The 22,237-nt window shown below is 43.7% G+C and overlaps 1 protein-coding gene across 3 annotated transcripts in view; it reads left to right on the top strand.

Moving 5' to 3' along the window:
• RGS22 (regulator of G protein signaling 22) overlaps positions 1-22,237 on the top strand; it is a 164,944-nt gene that overhangs the window by 39,327 nt on the left and 103,380 nt on the right. For all 3 annotated transcript variants that reach the window (XM_073679620.1, XM_073679621.1, XM_073679619.1), the window contains exons 8-12: positions 1,813-2,398; positions 8,584-8,745; positions 12,478-12,658; positions 17,493-17,641; positions 19,575-19,686. In XM_073679620.1, the coding sequence (XP_073535721.1) occupies positions 1,813-2,398; positions 8,584-8,745; positions 12,478-12,658; positions 17,493-17,641; positions 19,575-19,686 (1,190 nt within the window). The remainder of the gene's footprint in view (positions 1-1,812; positions 2,399-8,583; positions 8,746-12,477; positions 12,659-17,492; positions 17,642-19,574; positions 19,687-22,237) is intronic.

The raw sequence follows: 22,237 nt of genomic DNA, 5'->3' as shown, positions 1-22,237 counted from the left end.
AGTATATCCCCTTGTCTGTTTCACTGGTTTGTCTTTAGTTGCAGTGGGGCTGACTAGTGCTCACCCCTCCCCCTCACTACCTAGCGCCTAGCTCTAGGGTCAGCCAGGGCTAAGTTATCTGCTCAGCGATAGGTGCAGAACCTATTTAGAGACGATAGAGGAGTCAGGGTGTTGTTAGATCTGCTTAGGGGTCTCCACTCCCCCTTTCCCTAGTTGCTGGGCTTACTCCCTTTTCCCATTGTCGTATGCTGGGTTCTTCCCATATCTAGCATGACAGTATACCTGCTGGAGTATTGGATGTGTACCTGCCAGAGTATTGACCTGCCATATATACTGTACTTTCCTGCTGTGTTCACCTTTGTGCCGGAACACAGCTGTTTTGTGTTTAAAGTCCCTTTATGGAACTAATAAACCTCACCTTGCTGGACTAAAAACGTTGCCTGTGTAAATGCTGCCTAACGCCTACCGGAGCGAATCCCTATAAGTGTGCATTCCTTTTTAAAAATTTTTCTAAAATTTTCAGGCGGTTTCCGTAGTGGAAATGACGCGACCAGGGGATGGGGGAACGACTCGGCGCCCGGGCCTTCTTGTTGCCTGATCTTGGGGGATGTCGCGGTGGTCGGCTCCCGGGCCCGTACCCTGGGGTCACTCTTAAAAGAAGGGGGAAAGTTGTATGGGATAAGGGTGTTCGTGACACCACCTGTGGTGTCTGGTGAGGATCACCAGCGCTGCGACAGACCTCTGAGGCCGGTGTTCAGGCAGCTTAGTTGGTGCGGCTCCCCACAGGTGGAGCGGGGCCTCAGGGCAGCGTAGGTGTAGGGATGCAGGACAGAGGGGACCCAGCTGGGTCAGAGGAAGAATAGGCACACACACGACAGTTCACTTCAGTACCTTTACTGGTGGTGTTTCAGGCACGATCCAGGGCACTTTAGGGTGAAGGGTGCATATCAGGACTCTCCCCAGTGAGCGGGTGTGGGGCCTCCTGTTCCTTGCCTTTCCTTGATAAGTATCTGACCTGCCTGGAACTAGGCCTAACTTGGTCTCTGTCTTGCACCTGCTGACCTGGTGGTAGGGCCTTCTATTGGAGTTCACACTCCCTGGTCTCTGGGGCCTCCGTGACTCCTGACCCTGGTACGTAATCAGCTTTTGGTGTTCCTGGGACATATAGTTCACCAGGGGGTCTGGACTGGACTGACTGAGCTCCACTGCAGGCTAGCTTCTGCAGGAGCTCCTCTCAACAGACTGACCTGACAACCTCTCTGGCTACAGCAGACTCCAGACTCCAGACTGAACTGCCTAACTCCACTCTCCAGTATATATATCCCTATCCGGCTCCCTCTGGTGGTCTGAGGTGGTAGGGTGGAGGTGTGTGAATGCTATGAGGGCCTCTTGTGGAGAAGTCTATCCATGCACCCCTCTGGGTTCTGTGGCACCAATGCGCAGCAGGGCGCCACAGAAACTGACTGAAAAAGACGTGTGTGCACATAGCCTTTTTGGGAGTTTTCCTTTTCCTGAATTAGTTCTAAAAAGTTATTTTATAAAGCATTTTTTTGCAGTCTTTTCACTTGAGAGTGCCTAGTTTGGAATGGATGAGTTTAAAAAGAAGGCGCATGCAGTTTGTAAAACCACTTTAGTGGGAAAAACTCCCCAGATGAAAAGTGGATTTCCCATGGAAATGAATAGCAAAAGCTTTCCAAATGTTTTTGAAGAAGTTATTGAGTATTTTGTAGCGGATCCGCTCAAAAAAAAATCCTCAAGAAGCTCAGTATGAATATAGCCTAAGTGATTAATATTACTTCTTCTTTTACCAAGCTTCTCAGAGTCTTTCAAGTCACCAAAAACCAAGTCCTTCCCACACTAATAAGAATTCGCTGTTTGCTAAATCTCAGAGGAACGATAAGATAATGCAGGATACATGGGAGAAGGACGAATATTCTGTATCTATTGCACCTTCCCCAACTCCAAGCCCGATAAGACTTTATGTTGAACAGAAACCAGAAGACACTCAAGTTCCCGTCTTTCCAACCATGGAGGACTTTGCTTTTTACTATGTCGATCAAATTATGAAGTCTGCAGTTAACAAGCTGAATGGTAACCTTATGAAGAAAATTGTAAATGAAGTGGATATTTTTGACTTGTCTCAGGTGACAATCCAAAAACTGCCTAGTACAGGGGTCTCCTCTACCTCCTCTATTGAAGAAGAGTTTGATATCTCCGAGTCAGATAACGATGAATTGGACATTTTGGATACTTCTCATAAAACACAGGAATATTCCTATATTCGCTGCTGGGAAGAGTTTGAAAAGTTTAAGTCCTTTATTAGGGGAACTTCAGGAGAAAAACTTTTTTTGCTATGGATGGATATTGAGAGGCTGAAGTCTATTAAAAGAAAGCAGAGGTGAGTCTTATTATTGTTTATTATAATTATCTAATTTATATGGTGCGGAAATCTCATAAATGTGACAAAAATAGTCCCATGCAAGAAAAAAAACAAAATACTTGGGTGCTGGTTGGGTGTCTGGTAATAAATCACTTTTTTACCTTGTGGGGGCAGGGCTGGTCTCTGCTTGCCGGGTTTTCTCCTTACAATGCGCATTGACAGTGCACTCTCTTTCCGGCTCGTCATTTCTCATTAGAGGTGGCAAGGGAGTGCACTGCCAATGTGCATTAGAACGAATATCGCACAGTGACAAGTTCCTATTGAGCATCTGTCTGAATTGACAACCGACACATGCTCAGTAGAGTAGGGAAGAGCCCAGCCCCTGAAATGGACATAATTGATGACGCTTCATTTCAGGGTCTCGACGTCTCGTTTAACTATCCCAGAATGAACATGTCACCAATTTTCTAAGTAAATAAATTTCTAAAGATGCTATTGACATGAAATTCTCACCAGATGTCTGTAACAACCCATCCAATCCACACAGGCAACGACATCAAACCATGTAGATGTCGATAAATAAAGCTATGGGTAATAATGAGAAATGATACAGGGAAAAAGTATTGAACACGCTTACTGAAATATATTTAATACTTCGTAAAAAGCTTTCTTGGTGATGACAGCTGCAAGACACCTCCTGTATGGAGAAACTAGATGCATGCACCATTACACACATCCCCTCTTTAATAATTGCCATCCTCACCTATCCAGGAACTGAAATAGATAAAAGCAATACTGCAATACATTTAAACAATACTCAATTCTTGGACTGGGGACCTCTGGATGTCTTCTTCAAGAGGCACAGCATCCAGTCCTTCTTGGTTAAGGACCCCGGAACAGGATATAGTGAAAGTCCATCCCAGTCCTTAAGCATAATTGGTCTGGTCCTTCTTGGTAAGGACCCCGGAACATGAGGTAGAAGACAGTCAAGAAATCACCAACAGTCCATTGCTGAGAGTGTAGAACGTTTAAGCCGCACTAGCACCCTTAATCCAGTAGAAAAGGGCGCAACAAAAAAAAAAAAATTATAAATTATAAATTGTGTAACCTCTGGGGCAGGTAGTCATGTTTGACCTCCCTCCTGCTGACGAACACATCGTCCCCGGTTCTGTATTTTTGGATGAATCCAAACCTTCTTTTGACATCAACACTGAGGACTTCACCGGGTGAATACTGCTCCTTATAAACCATAGCCTGCCCCCTCTCTCTATTTGTGTGCCATCTGTGTTAGAACCTTGCTCTTAGGTTTTTTCTATTGCTGGTCACATGACCTTGTTGGCCTATTTAGTCCTGCTCCGCCCTTCTGGCTTTGCTGGACTTCATTGTATTACTACTCTTTAGCTAGCCTGTGCTCAGTATCTAACTCTGTTAGTTTGCTTGGTCTTCGGACCTCTGTGTTCTATATATTTTGTTTGTTTGTCTGTCTGCTACTATTTCTGTTAGGAGGTGTCCATTTTGCTCCCAGTCCCTAGTACTTGTAGGGATTCCTTCCCCACATCTATAGGTCTCCGTACAGACTAGCTGAGGACTTTAGCAGGTCTGATCGCAGGATCAGGTTCCCTGTTACATCGTAGGGATCAAGCTGAGTTCTATCGTAGGGACAGATCTCCTCTCTTTCCTTAGCTCTGGTAGCAGAACATAACAATCTGCTTGGCTTGCCTCTTCTCTTCCATCACCTTATTCAACCCGAGGACATAATCCACCATCTTGCTCAATAACCCTCTACTTTCTCCTTTTGGCAGGGGACTAAATTTGGGCCTTCTCGGAGCCTCTGGCCACGAGCTGCGGTCTGGGGCTTCGGAACCTAGGTTTTGGTGGGTTCTGCCTTCTCCAGTGCTAAGTGGACCAACAGTTCCGGTTCACCGCCGAACCACCAGCGCCTGGCATATAACGGGCGCCGGTCTACGTCACGTGGAACCACCACTTGTTGTGATTTTGTAACTATTTACATGGGAAAATAGGTAAAACACTAAAAAACTGCAACTGACCCTGCCGGTTCCTGTACAGACTAGAGATTCAGATCCTGCAGTTCCTAGCAGTTCCTTTGTGGGCTGGAATAGCCCTAACAGACTTAACGATGGCAGCATGGGCCTATGCTGCCTGAAAAGCCGTCGAGCACTTCACGTTCCTACTAAGGAACCGGAGGCAGAGCAGAGTGCAATTTACTTACAGAAGGTAAGGAGTGCTGAGATAGAAAAAGATCCCAGACTGAGTTAAAACAGTCCACGAAATACCAAGTGAAAAGATAAGGTAATTACTGCTAATAAGTATGCAGTCTACTTCCTAAACAAGAAACAAAAGATAGGTGCAGGGTAAAAAGCATAATCAGCAGAGAGATAAACCTTAGCTGGTCTTTCACTGACTGGCTTAAACAACGGCAGTATTGCTGGACATCCAAATGAGAATATCATATCGCCAGCAGGAAACACCAGCAGGGGAAAGTATCTATAGCCGCACCCCAAAGGTGATTGGGCAGACAAATGAATAAACGATAACATCTGTCAACCTAAAAAGACTAAAGCAAGGATACCAGGCAATAAACACCTGGAGAAAAAGGTGTAACTGTTGTGGCTCAGAGGATAGAGAAGCCTACCACAAAGCACAGGCTCAAGGGTTCGATTTTTAATTATCCCCCCCCCCCCAGTCAGCGACTGCTTCTGACAGCACTAGCTTCATCCTGCAAGGCCTTCATCACTGACTGACTAGCCGGCTCCCAGGTAGCAGCTGCCTGTGGACTCGTATTCTCCTTCGTTGTATCTTCCCAGTTCCAACACAGGACCCGGAATTCCTGGAGCAAAACCACCAACTGATTTAGCCGACTGCTGCCCCTTCCAACGGTCTCTCGGCCCTTCTCTGCCTTCCTCACTCTGGGGGTTCCAACTCCACCGCTTTCTTCTGCCCAAACAGGGCAGACAGCATCATATCCTCTCTGCCGTCCTCTGCTCCTCCAACCGCCATCTTCCTGGTTGCCATCTCACTGTACAGATCACACGCTGCTTGCCTCTCCACATCCAGCAGGGTAAGGGTGCCAGCTTTATCTTCCTGGAGGTCTTTGTCCACTAGCTCCACCCTTCCAGGGGCCGTACTTCTGACATGTCTGCTGCGTTACTTGTAATTTCGCATATCTCTGCCTTCAGCCACTTTCCCTGAGCTCTCCAGGTATTCCCTGGTGGCCAGGATTTTCTCTTCCACTGCACCTTCTGTCGGTGCGCACCTCCCACAGCGGGTTGGATCTTCGCTTCAGGTCATACACTGTTCTGGGCTGGATTGCTAGTGGGCAGGACATTTCTTCATACTCTTCTGCACCCTCCACTCCCACGATGGGCGGTACCTGCTCTTACTACTGCGAAACCATTCACTCTCCAGGCTCCATCTTTGCAGCGCTACTCAGCCACTCCTCCTGTACTCGTCAATTACTTTCTGGTGGGCAAAACTTTTTCCTTTGCGTTTTTTGCTGACACGCACCTCCCACAGCAAGTTAGGCTCTCTCCACAGGGCATTTTCTTCCTTGAGCTGTACATCTTATGGAATGGGCAAACTTTTGCGCTCTTCTGAGTCCTCCACTACCACAATGAGCGGTACCCTCTATCTTCACTGCAACACCATCCGCCATCTTGGTGCTGTGTTCAGGTGCCATATTCACTGCGCCATATGTCTTACCCCCCCAAAAAAATTTTGCAACGAAAATCTATCCTGATGACTACACTAATTCAGGTGTAAGGCATGAGACTGGCCAATGGTTACTTCCGTGGTGGCGAATTTTGCTTTGCCGTCCTTAAACACCCTATTACAATACCCTGAGTGTGTGTATGAGCGGTGAGCGGCCACCGATAGCGCCACTCACAGGCAGAAACAGCACCAGGAGGTAATTAGAAAGAAGCTTCTGTTTATCATTAAAACACATTGGCATATTTTTAATAGTACTGGACAACCCCTTTGATTTCAGGGAGGCCGACAACATTTTTAAAAAGTTAAAAACGTCTTTACTTGAATTCTTGAACCAGATCATCAACATTTGATAAATGGCATGAATTTGTTCGAACATTTCTTCTGCATAAGGCAGAGGTTCGTACTTTAGTTTTATAGCTAATGACATATCAATGTTCAGGTATAGTTCCAGAGTGACAGAATATTTCTTCCAAGAGCTTCCGTGCCCTATCCTCCCGTTGATATTATCCTCCACTACGGTGCAGCACCCCATGCTCCTTCCCGGTCGGAAAAGACTTTTTTCTAGACCTCCAGGACTGGTTTGACACATTGCCCTGTAGCCTACCCTTCTAGCTCCCTATGGAAATTATGCCTTCCTCAGGTCTGTTTAATGCTACAGCAGGTACTCACTGTTGGTGAAGGATCTTTCTTATTAGTATGAGCCACACGGTCAATGTGTGTCCCCGTGACTTCCTTTCTGTCTCTGCACTGCAGCCTTTAGATGGTAATAGGCTTCCACAACACTGTTCTAAACTTTAATCCTTCAATTCCTCAGTCGCCACACACTCTCCACTTGTGGCCTACCAATCAACAGTACTTCTTATCTCTTCAGAATCTATTCCATAACTCCTTAATTAACCAGGAGCTAGCTTCCCGAAATGCCCATGTAACGCCTTCCCACCTGGGCTGACACTAACTGTTCACCCTGTCATAGCCTACCAAACCGCTGCAGAGCACAGTACATGTAAAATCAAATATAAAACTGGTTATTGTAATACATTAATACAAGAAGTCTTCAGAGAGGGTGTCAGGACGACTTCTCCACACAATGATCGAAAAACAACAATTATGATATTTTGATTTTTATTTTCTTTATGATGTTTATTGCATGGGGTAACTACTTTTTTTTATTTTCATAGAGCGGACTTTTATGGACATGGCAATACCAAATATGTTTCTCTTTTTATATTTTTTCATTTCTTTTGTATTAAGAAAATGGGGGTGATTCAAACTTTTTCATTATTTTTTTAAATATTTTGAAAACTTTTTTTTTAATAATTTACTTTTTTTAGTCCCACTAGGAGACATGAACCTGCAGTTGCTGGTATTAGATACTACAATGCTACAGTATTACAGTATGTAGGGAAATTAACGTTACAGTGCAACGTACATTGATTGTGGATGTCGAGAAGGGGTTAAAGGATAATAGATGGATATTGTCAGATCGTGGTTACAAAAACAATCTCTTTTGCACTTTACTGCTTATTAAAATATGCAGCCATTGCTGAAATATTAAAATTATTATTTTTTTGTTTACAGCTCATTGCCCAGGAGACCGACCACTGCTGTTGTCTACCTTGTAAGCACTTCTCTGCAGCGGGCCAGGGCTAGGAAATAAAATCGCGCTCCAGTGATCCTGGTCAGCTTGAAAACAGTGCTTACAAGCTCAACAGCAAAGAGCTTGTAATCCCTACACATGTTCTGCTGTCTAGCATTGGTGGTCAGTGTTCAAGGCAACGAGCTGTAAACAAAAGAAATATTAATATCTTAAGAACGGCTGAAAATTTTAATAAGTAAATTGCAAAATTGGTTGTATTCACAAACACTATCCAACAATGGAGGATTGGTGTCACCAAAAAGAAAAATTCTTTATTCTTTTCATTGTTCATTTTCCTTACCTGTACCTAATAATGTAAGTTTAAGATTGGCTGCAGATGAGTGTATGAAAAGTGATCCAAGTTTCAATCAGAAAATTCGATTTACAACAAATTTTTATCCAGTTTCCATTCATGTGCGTCAGTTTTTTAAGTCCGTGTGATATCTGTGTGCGATCTGTTTTCATACATTTACATTAAAAAATGTACATGATCAAATCCAGTTTCCTAGGTTAATAACAGAAATGCAGCCGTAATAATTGGATTCCACACAGATGTTCTGTGCGAGATCCATTTTCTTTTTTTACGCATGTATAGACTTGAATGAGTGAGTCTCAACCAAGACTGAGAAGAAGGTAGTGCATGCTGTGATTTTTTTTTTTTCTCACGGACAATCAGACCAAGAGAAAAATCGCTCATCTGAACAGCACTATTGAATAGCATGCGTCAGTGTGCTATCCAATCAAAAATCGGATAGTACACGTCCGATTTATACGCTAGTGTGCTAAGTCCTAATGCATATTGTAATAAGACATAAACAGTGATTTTAATTTTTTCAAGACATCTTAGCAAGATGAAAAATCTCTATATGGTAGTATCTGGTGACCAATACCTTCACGCTGAGGTCCTGGCAAGACTGAACCTTCTAGATACAAATCAGTGGCATGAAAATCATCTACAAAATGTCCAGAGTGAAATAACCAAACCATTGCTCCTGTACTGGTAAGAACAGACAATGACCGAGTCTCCTCATCTTTTCTCTGTGTCAATCTACACCACACATGTCAAACTCTGGCCCGTGGGCCCTCATGGTGATTATATTTGCCCCGCGACGCCATATGGAGGACTGTGTGGGGCCATTATTCTGAATGGAGGACTATGTGGGGCCCATTATACTGAGTGAAGGGCTGTATGGGGATAACAGTTGGGGCATCATACTGTGTTGGGGTCACCATACTTTGCCAGGGGAGTTGAGGGGGCGTACAGTAGGGACATCATACCATACTTGTGAAGGATACTGTAGAGAAATTCGCTGTGGGGGTATCATACTGTGTTTGGGGGGCACTTTTGTTGGCATCATATTTTATGGGGGCAATCTAGGGGCTTCAATAGGAGGAAAATTACCCTGTTAGGGCAGCAAAGTTGTGCGATATGCTCCTCTGTGGCCCCAGCAAAATATTATGTTTTTTTTAATTTTTTTTAAAATAAATATCAAGGTTGGCCTGCGACTTTGTCCAAGTTTTTAATTTTGGCCTTGTGTGTATTTGAATTTGACATCCCTGATCTACACTCTTCAAAACGGAAAAGTTGTGGAATTATGGAAATCACAGCCTACATAGGCATGTTAATCATGTGAAAATGATGAAAAAATAGGAACAAGATTTTCAAAATACCGTATTTTTTGGACTATAAGACTCACCGGAGCATAAGACACACCTAGGTTTTAGAGGAGGAAAATAGGAAACAAAAAATGTGGTCATGATGCCTTGTTATGGGGTAGGGGGTCTGCTGCTGACACTGGTATTGGGGTAATGTTCCCCAATTCTGTTAATATCCTCCATCCTGGCATAAGTGGCCCCCATCCCATCCTGGTATGCATGGCACCCCTTTATCCCCATCCTGGTATGCATGGCACCCCTTTATCCCCCATCCTGGTATGCATGGCACCCATTTATACCCCATCTTGGTATGCATGGCACCCCTTTCCCCCATCCTGGTATGCATGGCACCCCTTGAGCCCCCATCCTGGTATGCATGGCACCCCTTGAGCCCCCATTCTGGTATGCATGGCACCCTCTGAGCCCCCATCCTGGTATGCATGGCACCCTCTGAGCCCCCATCCTTGTATGCATGGCACCCCTTGAGCCCCCATCCTGGTATGCATGGCAACCCTTGAGCCCCTATCCTGGTATGCATGGCAACCCTTGAGCCCCTATCCTGGTATGCATGGCACCCACCCCTTGAGCCCCCATCCTGGTATGCATGGCACCCCTTGAGCCCCCATCCTGGTATGCATGGCACCCCTTTATACCCCATCCTGGTATGCATGGCACCCTCTGAGCCCCCATCCTGGTATGTATGGCACCTTCTGAGCCCCCATCCTGGTATGCATGGCACCCTCTGAGCCCCCATCCTGGTATGTATGGCACCTTCTGAGCCCCCATCCTGGTATGCATGGCACCCTCTGAGCCCCCATCCTGGTATGTATGGCACCCTCTGAGCCCCCATCCTGATATGTATGGCACCTTCTGAGCCCCCATCCTGGTACGTATGGCACCTTCTGAGCCCCCATCCTGGTATGTATGGCACCTTCTGAGCCCCCATCCTGGTATGCATGGCACTCTCTGAGCCCCCATCCTGGTATGTATGGCACCTTCTGAGTGATCCCCCATCCTGGTATGTATGGCACCTTGTGAGCCCCCATCCTGGTATGCATGGCACCCTCTGAGCCCCCATCCTGGTATGTATGGCACCCTCTGAGCCCCCATCCTGATATGTATGGCACCCTCTGAGCCCCATCACGCTGCCTACAAAAAAAAATCAACGATCATACTCACCTCCTCTCTCCTCCAGCGCTGTACCTCTTTGCTGCCGACACTCTCACTGTGTGAGCGGCGCATGGCAGGGCGCGCATGGCGTCCCTGCCATGCGCCCTCACACAGTGTGAAACGCTGTGCTGGAATAGTCACTGCTCCCCACGCCGGGACTCTGTGTGTGGGGAGCAGTGACCATTCAGTCTGTTCAATAGCCGGCACACTATACCGCAGCGCGGCTCCTGCTGCCGCTCTGCAGTCAGAGTGCCTGCTATTAAAGACCATGGATATTCACTACAACCCATGGGAGTGGGTTGTAACGAATATTCATGACCTTTAATAGCGGGCACACTGACCACAGAGCGACAGCAGGAGCCGCACTGCGGCTCCAGTGTGCCGGCTATTAAGAGAAATGAATATTCATTGCTCTCTACGCCCATGGGCGTGGGGAGCAGGAAATATTCATTTTCTTTAGTAGCGGGCACAGCTAGCCTGCAGCAGTTGGCTGCTGCCTCCTGTGCCCCACTGATCCCCCTCTGCCGCTCCCCCACACCCACCACCATGCGGCCATACAATAATATAGTATTTGGACTATAAGACGTACCCCCCTCTTTCCTCCAAAATTTTGGAGGAAAAAAGTGCGTCTTATAGTCCGAAAAATACGGTATATCAGTTTATTCAGTATTGAGTTATGAGCGCCACGTGCAGAAATTCCCGCACTTACATGCCTTGGCCGCTATCAGTTAAGTTATTAATAGTGGCATGAGGAATGTTCTGTTCAGCTGAATGTACTTGGGCATGGAAATAGTCAAGATCCGCTGTTGGCAGCTCCCTTTGCAATTGCAACAAATGATGTTCCAGATGTATTCGATGGGAGAAAAGACCAGAGACTCTGCAAGCTGCCAACCATCGCACGAGTAACAGCCTGTCGTATTGAAAGAAGGCTCCAGGGACACTTTGGAGAAATGGCTGAACCACTGGTTTTATCATCAAATCAATAGAATGCCGAGTTGTTAGTCGGGTCCGGTTATCTCACATTATGCCATCCCACACTGTAATCCTGGTAGTAGGACTGGTGTGACATGCCCTTGTAAAGGCCTCTTCATGGTGTTGCCCATGTGGTCTCCATCTTAATCTCCGGCTATCATTGCATCCAAGACAAAAATGGGACTCATCACTGAACAGGATAGACGTCTGTTATAGCCTCCATTGAAACTTGCTCTCCACCATGATTGCCTTTGAGACCGGTGGTGTGAGGTCAATGGAGCACCTGTAGCTGGACATCTGTCTCGTGGCCCAATGTTATGCAACTACTTTACGATGGTTTATGTAGACCCTGATGCCTTAGGGTTGTTATGTGACATCGAGTTTCACTTGCAGTACAGAATGGATCAGTCATGAAACCAGTGGTACAGTCGTTTCTCCGAACTGTGCCAAGAACCATTTGTTTACTCAATTATGACAGGCCTCATTTTGCTAGTGCAATTATGAGCTGCCTGTGTGGCCTACACGCACTACCATGGCCTGCAGCATCCCCGAACTTGTCTCCCATTGAGCACATGGGAGGTCATTGATCAGCCATTGGAAAGGGAGCTGCCAGCAGCGGATCTTGATAATTTTCTGCCCAAGTGCATTCAGAGGGGCAGAATAATCCTCAGACAACCATTAATAATCTCATTGATGGCAGCCAAGGCTTGGAAGTGCAGCGATTTCTGCACCTGGCACTCATACTCAACACTTGAGATGTTTTGAATATTTTGTTTACATTTTTTCATAATTTGCATATAATTAACATGTCGAACCATCCTGTGATTTCCATAATTCCATGATTTTTCCTTTTTGGTGTTGCAATTTCAATGTTTAGGGGTGTGTTATAAAGCTTTGCTTTACTAACTTAAACATCTCAATTTTTCTTTTTAAGGGGTCCACGATTTTGTTTGTCCAGTTCTGTACTGGCTAATAAAGTTGGTACTGAACTCAAATTACGTTGTGACCGCCAGCTGAGGCCAAAGAGAGATGCTGACCCTTTTGCACAGACGATTACCCTACTACCTCTCAGACCCAAATCTTGCATGCCAAGAATTGCCACCTCAAATTTCCCGGTAGGTGAACTTACATTTGGTTTCATGTTAGCTGATGAGGCACAAAATATTTCAATATCACAAATCGCCCACTCACAGCACACAGCCGGGAGACCCGCGGTCAGTCTAGGCATTGTGGTCCATATACAGACTGTGAATTACACTTGTACGAACCCAGCCTTATTCGTCTTTTCACACTCTTCCACGCCTGTATCACAACAGACAAACAAAATATACAGCGCTTTCAAAAATACTACTTTTGTTGTAGCTTCATGAACAATTTTAAACCTGACCCCTCAACCCTCCTCCTGGCCAGATGAAAGGAGAATGGCTCATTATTTATTTTTATTTATTTTACTCAATTATATAGTGCCATTAATTCCACAGCGCTTTACAGACATTATGGGCACTGTCCCCATCGGGGCTCACAATCTAAATTCCCTATCAGTATGTATTTGGAGTGTGGGAGGAAACCAGAGAACCCCGAGGAAACCCACGCAAACACGGGGAGAACATACAAACTCCTTGCAGATGGTTGTCCTTGGTGGGATTTGAACCCAGGACCCCAGTTCTGCAAGGCTGCAGTGCTAACCACTGAGCCACCATGCTGCCCTTATCTACAAGAAATGGAGGTTGCGTGATGTAAACCTAATTTATCATATTTTCCCATGGGACCGTAGTAACAGAATTATCTAACCATCATGTTTCCAAGCATATTTTTACCATCCATGATACACCAGACATCAGTATGACACATCCATAATTTTGGTCAATAGTACATTTCTAGGGCTTCCCAAGGTCAATAATCTCAGCACTTGAAACCAGAAAAACAATTATGTTCCCTTATCACAGATATATCTGTGGATTGTTTGGAACATGGATTATGAAACAGATGGCATTGAAATATTAAATTTTCATTGTCCCATACTGATAAACACGGTAACGGCTGGAGATGACCAATCTAAGTAAGGGGCAGTTATCTTTACATGTTCGTTAGCATCTCTTTCTTAACGAGGAAGCACACAGACTGTTGACTTCAGACTAAAGTAGTTATATCCAAATTGATGATTATGCTTACAGTTGTGTAGTGACATTTAATTTGGATTTTTATTCACATAACCCATAACATTCACTATTAATTTTACCAATATACTATTACCAAAATTACTCCTTTTATGAATTGGACAGTACGTGGTGTAATGTAGTAAATAGAGGCGGCTTCCTTAGCTTTCACAGTTTTTAGACTTTTACCTGGCTCCGCTCCTGTACCAATTGCCTCTGTCAGACACCGCCACCTTAGTCTATATTGTGTGTGTATACAGTGGTGGAAATAAGTATTTGATCCCTTGCTGTTTTTGTAAGTTTGCCCACTGACAAAGACATGAACAGTCTATAATTATAAGGGTATGTTAATTTTAACTTTGAGAGATAGAATATCCCCAAAAAAAAGCAAGAAAATCCTGGATTTGGAGTCACCCCCAAAATTAAAGTGGAAAAACACACTACAGGCTTTGATGTAATGTCCTTAAAACAAGTCAAAATGAGGCTCAGTATTGTGTGTGACCTCCACGTACCTGTATGACCTCCCTACAATGCCCGGGCATGCTCCTGATGAGGTTGCGGATGGTCTCCTGTGGGATCTCCTCCCAGACCTGGACTAAAGCATCCGCCAGCTCCTGCACAATCTGTGGGCAACGTGACATTGGTGGATGGAGCAAGACATGATGTCCCAGATGTGCTCAATCGGATTCAGGTCTGGGGAACGGGCGGGCCAGTCCATAGCTTCAATGCCTTCATCTTGCAGGAACTGCTGAGATACTCCAGCCACATGAGGTCTGGCATTGTCCTGCATTAGGAGGAACCCAGGGCCAACCGCACCAGCATATGGTCTCACAAGGGGTCTGAGGATCTCATCTCGGTACCTAATGGCAGTCAGGCTACCTCTGGCGAGCACATGGAGGGCTGTGCGGCCCTCCAAAGAAATGCCACCCCACACCATTACTGACCCACTGCCAAACCGGTCATGCTGAAGGATGTTGCAGGCAGCAGATCACTCTCCACGGCGTCTCCAGACTCTGTCACGTCTGTCACATGTGCTCAGTGTGAACCCGCTTTCATCTGTGAAGAGCACAGGGCGCCAGTGGTGACTTTGCCAATCCTGGTGTTCTGTGGCAAATGCCAAGCGTCCTGCACGGTGTTGGGCTGTGAGCACAACCCCCATCTGTGGACGTCGGACCCTCATACCACCCTCATCGAGTCGGTTTCTAACCGTTTGTGCAGACACATGCACATTTGTGGCCTGCTGGAGGTCATTTTGCAGGGCTCTGGCTGTGCTCCTCCTGTTCGTCCTTGCACAAAGGCGAAGATAGTGGTCCTGCTGCTGGGTTGTTACCCTCCTACGGCCCCCTCCACGTCTCCTGGTGTACTGGCCTGTCTCCTGTTAGCGCCTCCAGCCTCTGGACACTACGCTGACAGACACAGCAAACCTTCTTGCCACAGCTCGCATTGATGTGCCATCCTGGATGAGCTGCACTACCTGAGCAACTTCTGTGGGTTGTAGAGTCCGTCTCATGCTACCACGAGTGTGAAAGCACAACAAACATTCAAAAGTGACCAAAACATCAGCTAGAAAGCATTGGTACTGAGATGTGGTCTGTGGTCCCCACCTGCAGAACCACTCCTTTATTGAGGGTGTCTTGATAATTGCCAATAATTTCCATCTATTGTCTATTCCATTTGCATAACAGCATGTAAAATTGATTGTCAATCAGTGTTGCTTCCTAAGTGGACAGTTTGATTTCACAGTAGTTTGATTCACTTGGAGTTATATTCTGTAGTTTAAGTGTTACCTTTATTTTTTTGAGCAGTGTATATATATATGTGTGTGTGTGTGTGTGTGTGTGTGTATATGTGTGTGTGTGTGTATATATATATATATATATATATATATATATATATACACACACACACACACACACACACATATACAGTACAGACCAAAAGTTTGGACACACCTTCTCATTTAAAGATTTTTTTCTGTATTTTCATGACTTTGAAAATTGTACATTTACACTGAAGGCATCAAAACTATGAATTAACACATGTGGAATTATATACTTAACAAAAAAGTGTGAAACAACTGAAAATATGTCTTATATTCTAGGTTCTTCAAAGTAGCCACCTTTTGCTTTGATGACTGCTTTGTACACTCTTGGCATTCTCTTGATGAGCTTCAAGAGGTAGTCACCAGAAATGGTCTTCCAACAATCTTGAAGGAGTTCCCAGAGATGCTTAGCACTTGTTGGCCCTTTTGCCTTCACTCTGCGGTCCAGCTCACCCCAAACAATCTCGATTGGATTCAGGTCTGGTGACTGTGGAGGCCAGGTCATCTGGCGTAGCACCCCATCACTCTCTTTCTTGGTCAAATAGCCCTTACAGAGCCTGGAGGTGTGTTTGGGGTCATTGTCCTGTTGAAAAATAAATGATGGTCCAACTAAACGCAAACCGGATGGAATAGCATGCCGCTGCAAGATGCTGTGGTAACCATGCTGGTTCAGTATGCCTTCCATTTTGAATAAATGCCCAACATTGTCACCAGCAAAGTACCCCCACAACATCACACCTCCTCCTCCATGCTTCATGGTGGGAACCAGGCATGTAGAGTCCATCTGTTCACCTTTTCTGCATCGCACAAAGATACGGTGGTTGGAACCAAAGATCTCAAATTTGGACTCATCAGACCAAAGCACTGATTTCCACTGGTCAAATGTCCATTCCTTGTGTTCTTTAGCCCAAACAAGTCTCTTCTGCTTGTTGCCTGTCCTTAGCAGTGGTTTCCTAGCAGCTATTTTACCATGAAGGCCTGCTGCACAAAGTCTCCTCTTAACAGTTGTTGAAGAGATGTGTCTGCTGCTAGAACTCTGTGTGGCATTGACCTGGTCTCTAATCTGAGCTGCTGTTAACCTGTGATTTCTGAGGCTGGTGACCCGGATAAACTTATCCTCAGAAGCAGAGGTGACTCTTGGTCTTCCTTTCCTGGGACGGTCCTCATGTGAGCCAGTTTCTTTGTAGCGCTTGATATTTTTTGCAACTGTACTTGGGGACACTTTCAAAGTTTGCCCAATTTTTCACACTGACTGACCTTCATTTCTTAAAGTAATGATGGCCACTCCTTTTTCTTTACTTAGCTGCTTTTTTCTTGCCATAATACAAATTCTAACAGTCTATTCAGTAGGACTTTATAAGGCAAGAAATCCCATTTATTAAACCTGACAGGGCACACCTGTGAAGTGAAAACCATTTACGGTGACTACCTCTTGAAGCTCATCAACAGAATGCAAAGAGTGTGCAAAGCAGTCATCAAAGCAAAAGGTGGCTACTTTGAAGAACCTAGAATATAAGACATATTTTCAGTTGTTTCACACTTTTTTTGTTAAGTATATAATTCCACATGTGGTAATTCATAGTTTTGATGCCTTCAGTGTGAATGTACAATTTTCATAGTCATGAAAATACAGATAAATATTTAAAAGAGGTGTGTCCAAACTTTTGGTCTGTACTGTACATATACATATACATTTTTTAAATGTATTTATTTATTCATACACACACCCACAACATGCTTTTCTGCCAGCTACATCGCAGAGACTGAAGCCGCAGTGTCTGATGGAGACGCTTGGAACAGGAGTGGAGCCAAGTAAGTTTATGACAATGGTCAAAGCTAAAGAAGCATCCACTCAATTACCAAAATATGTGTCTTTCGAGGCACTATGCTGTATAAATAGTTGGAAACAGCATGTTTCCTAGTAAAAATTTTTACATTGCTTTGTAATATGCTAATAGTACATTTTTACAGGCGCACAAGAAGAATGAAGCATATCCTAAAGTGATTAAAAGTGCCGCTTCACCTCGGATGTCTGGCCGACTAATATCTGCAAATTTATTGCCACAAAAAAGACAAACTAGGAGCCTACCTGGCAGTGCCACACAGGCTAATAAACACAGGTGAATTACTGTCCTTCATCTGACAACGAGGTGGCTAGCTCTGGGAACCACTGGCTATTCAGCAGCTTCAACCTTGGAATCATAGAAATAAATGCCACACTCCTTGGATTACTGAAATCTATATACTGTTTTATTTGAGTGTCCAGCTGTAATGACATCAATGAATCCACTAATTTCTTCCGAAAAGCAGTGTTCACATCTAACTGTGCATATACAGGGTCTATAATGTATCTACACCGTGGTACCTCCTTGCAACTATTCCCCACCGTATAGATTTACCCTTATAACTGTGCCATACTGTCCATAAAAGAAGTAACTGCGATGCAGAGTGGACCTGAACATGGTTCTAGACTGCTTTATGCACCTACAACATGAAATTTATTTTGAAAAGCTGACCTATCAGAGTAGATGTTTATTATTCTGGGACAACATCTGTTTCACAATCTGCTACTAGCGATTGTGTCGTCAGTCTTAACCTTCCCACTCTGATGGTCTCCTGCTGCTTTCAAGTGGCCATTAGCACTCCCTTTTTTGCGAAAACCTATAGTACTGCCAAAGTCTGTCTTTCCCAACCAGTGCTCAACTGACCCTGGATTCTTTTACTAACCTCCCCCATCACTATTTGCTTGTTCCTATCTGTACAAGTGTTCTAAGTTTTTTTCTTTACTAACCCAACATGTGTCCTGATTTTGTCAACCGCCTTCCCTGACCTCCTTCTAGTCCAACTTTTTTATCTTGATTAATCACACCTGGGATCTTGCCATCCATCATCTGTTAGCCAACAATGATTACTCTGTGGTTGTGTCTAGAGTAAACCACTGCAAAATCCAGATTGCCCAACATGGTTTAATGGATGAATATCAGGGGGTCCTTTAATATTGCAAAATCCTGTTTGCTCTACATGGGTTAATAGGTGAATATTAATGGGCCTCTTAATCTACATTCCTCAATTTAGCCCTAAATCAAATGTGTTGCAACCTAAGAGATCCGCTACTTCCAAGAAGGCATTGTATCAGATGGGAAATTATGATTATCTCCCTGTTTGTCATTGAGTTGGGAGGTCACAAGTCAGATATAGTTATCCTACTTATATGGTAATGAAAACACTGTATTATAGTGGTCACAATAATGAAATATACCTAGGAAATGTACCAGAGATCACACAAATTGAACATGTTTCATAGATTCATAGGCATTCATTATAAAATACCAGTTACCCTATATACAATAACTGGATGGAGAAATTCATCGAGACTAGCGCTTTATATGCCAGTTTTAATGAAAGATCTGCTGAAGTAAGATATGCCAAATTCGATAATGGGCGTCCACCTCCTAATGAATTTACGGCATCTTTTTGGCTGCCTGTGCACCAAAGTTAGAAAATGTGCTCCAGTCATGGCCTTATAGTGAATCTGTCAGGCAATATTAGGTCACACTACTCCAGCTAAGGTTCACCAAATAACAGAGCTGTTTTATAGAAATTCTCAGGACGTCAGGCCAGTGACCACGTCAGTATTATTTGTGTGCTGGACGGGAGCCCTGTGAACCTCCTCCTATTTGCCGGCAACCGCAACTCCTCTTTTGACTAGTCGGCCTGTGGGCATCACACCACAACGATACATCGCTCCAGGCCGGCAAATCAAAAGAAGAACTCGGGATACCGGCAGGTATGAGGCGATTCATAGAGCTCCAGTCCAGCATCTACAGAATACTGACCTGGCAGCTGGACCGGGGACCTGCGAATCAATTCGCTATTCTCTTCTAGCCTACAAATGCCAAAGTCAACATTGTTTTTCACACAAAAATGTTCAACTTTGATATTATAGTTTTCTTGCTTAAAATTAATAATGAATTTCAGCCTAAGACTAAAAACATTGTCTCATGTTAGCTATGTAACACATTATCTAATAGGGATACTCATATTTTTTAATAGGACACAAGTAATACCCATGAGCCCCAGGCTGGAAACTGTACAGACAAATGTTGACACGGAAAAAGACAGACCAAAGTCTCATCGTACTGATGTAGAAGAAGATGCTGTATCAGTAAGTACACACTTAAGAACATGTATGGTTTTTGTCTGTTTAACAAAAATGTTTGGTAACTCAAAGACGCACAATTTCTAATTAAGTAAATTTATTTAATTAAACGTTTGGTATTACAAGTATATTTTACATACTTGTAGTATATGGAAGTTTTTGTGCAGGGAGGGAAAATAATTATCAGTTTCGTAGGATTTACCTTCCAAGGGCTTTTTCACACATTGCGTCTTAGCTCCGTTTTTTCCCTTCAAAAAGTTTTTTCAAATCTGCAGCATGTAAATTCTTTCATCTGCAGATTTACTAAACAAAGCCTTTTGAGGGAAACTGTCACCTCATACGACCACAATAAGCCGCTCACTCCATAGACGTTGCCTAGTGGGCAGAAGAAAACCTTTACTTACACACAAAAATTGTAAGGCTCATTTTGAATTTGCAAACAACATGTAGGAGACTTCCCAAATGTAAGGAGGAAGGTGCTGTGGTCAGATGAGACCAAAACTGAACTTTTTGGCCACCAAGGTAAAAGCTATTTCTGGCGCCAAACCAACACAGCTCATCACCCTAAGAACACCATCCTCACAGTGAAACATGGTGGTGGCAGCATCATGCTGTGGGGATGTATGTATGTGTGTGTGTGTATGGATGTACGTACAGTGAGGGAAATAAGTACTTGATCCCTTGCTGTTTTTGTAAGTTTGAAAACTGACAAAGACATGAACAGTCTATAATTTTAAGTGTAGGTTAATTTTAACATTGAGAGATAGAATATCCAAAAAAAAATCAAGAAAATCACATTGTATAAATTTGATAAATGTATTTGCATTTTGCAGTGAGAAATAAGTATTTGATCTCCTACAAACCATTATGAGTTCTGGCTTCTACAGACCAGTTAGACTCTCCTAATCAACTCGTTACCTGCATTAAAGACAGCTGTCTTACATAGCCACCTTTATAAAAGACTCCTGTCCACAGACTCAATTAATCTGTCAGACTCTAACCTCTACAACATGGGCGAGACCAAAGAGCTTTCTAAGGATATCAGGGACAAGATCATAGACCTGCACAAAGCTGGAATGGCCTACAACACCATAAGTAAGATGCTGGGTGAGAAGGAGACAACTGTTGGTGCAATAGTAAGAAAATGGAAGATTGTCAATCAACATTGATCTGGGGCACCATGCAAAATCTCACCTCGTGGGGTATCCTTGATCATGAGGAAGGTGAGAGATTAGCCTAAAACTACACGGGGGGAACTTGTTAATGATCTCGAGGCAGCTGGAAGCACAGTCACCAAGAAAACCATTGGTAACACATTATGCCTTAAAGGTTTAAAATCCTGCAGTGCCCGCAAGGTCCCCCTGCTCAAGAAGGCACATGTGCAGGCCCATCTGAAGTTTGCCAATGAACACCTGGATGATTCTGTGAGTTATTGGGAGAAGGTGCTGTGGTCAGATGAGACAAAAATTGAGCTCTTTGGCATTAACTCAACTCGCCGTGTTTGGAGGAAGAAGAAGGATGAGTACAACCCTAAGAACATCGTCCCAACCATGAAGCATGGTGGGGAAACATTATACTTTGGGGGTGCTTTTCTGCAAAGGGGACATGACGACTGCACCGTACTGAAGGGAAGACCGATAGGGTAATGTATCGCGAGATTTTGGCCAACAACCTCCTTCCCTCAGTAAGAGCATTGAAGATGGGTCGTGGCTGGGTCTTCCAGCAAGACAATGACCCAAAACATACAGCCAAGACAACAAAGAAGTGGCTCAAAAAGAAGCACAGTAAAGTTATGGAGTGGCCTAGCCAGTCTCCAGACCTTAATCCCATAGAAAACTTATGGAGGGAGTTAAAGCTCCGAGTTGCCAAGTGACAGCCTCAAAATCTTAATGATTTAGAGATGATCTGCAAAGAGGAGTGGACCAAAATTCCTCCTGACATGTGCGCAACCCTCATCATCATGACTGCTGTGCCCCACTTTATGTGAAATATATATACCGTATATATATATATATATATGTATATATATATATATATATATATATATATATATATATATATATATATATATATATATAACATGTATATACATGTATATATATTATACTTTACTACTTTTGCACAAGAATATCACTTTTTTTTTTAGGGGGGTTTTCGTATTGAGAGCCCTAACTTTTTTATTTTTCTGAGGAAAGAGCTGTATGAGGGCTTGTTTTCTGCAACAAGCTATATATTTTATTGATTTATTTTACTTTGCACTATATATATGATTTTTTAAATAACTTTTCCTTAAGTGTTTGTATGGAATAATTAACAGAAAAGCAGTTCTGGCACAAATTTTTTTTTGTAAAACAGTACTCATCATGCACAATCATTGAAAAGATAGTTTTATAGTACGGGTCATTACGAATGCGGCAATACCAAATATGTGTTGTTTTTATGGAGGATTGGGGATTTTTTACAATTAACCATTTTTTTAACATTAAAACTGGGAGTTGAGTTTTTAAATGTTTTATTTTTCACACTTAAAAACTTTTTTTTTTTACAACACTTATTA

This window comes from Phyllobates terribilis, unplaced genomic scaffold (genome assembly GCF_046119375.1).
Source record: "Phyllobates terribilis strain yellow unplaced genomic scaffold, ASM4611937v1 Scaffold_4__5_contigs__length_816908805, whole genome shotgun sequence".
Taxonomy (NCBI): Eukaryota; Metazoa; Chordata; class Amphibia; order Anura; family Dendrobatidae; genus Phyllobates; species Phyllobates terribilis.
The sequence above is the reverse complement of the archived record's forward strand: the minus strand, read 5'-3'. Positions and strand labels throughout refer to the sequence as shown.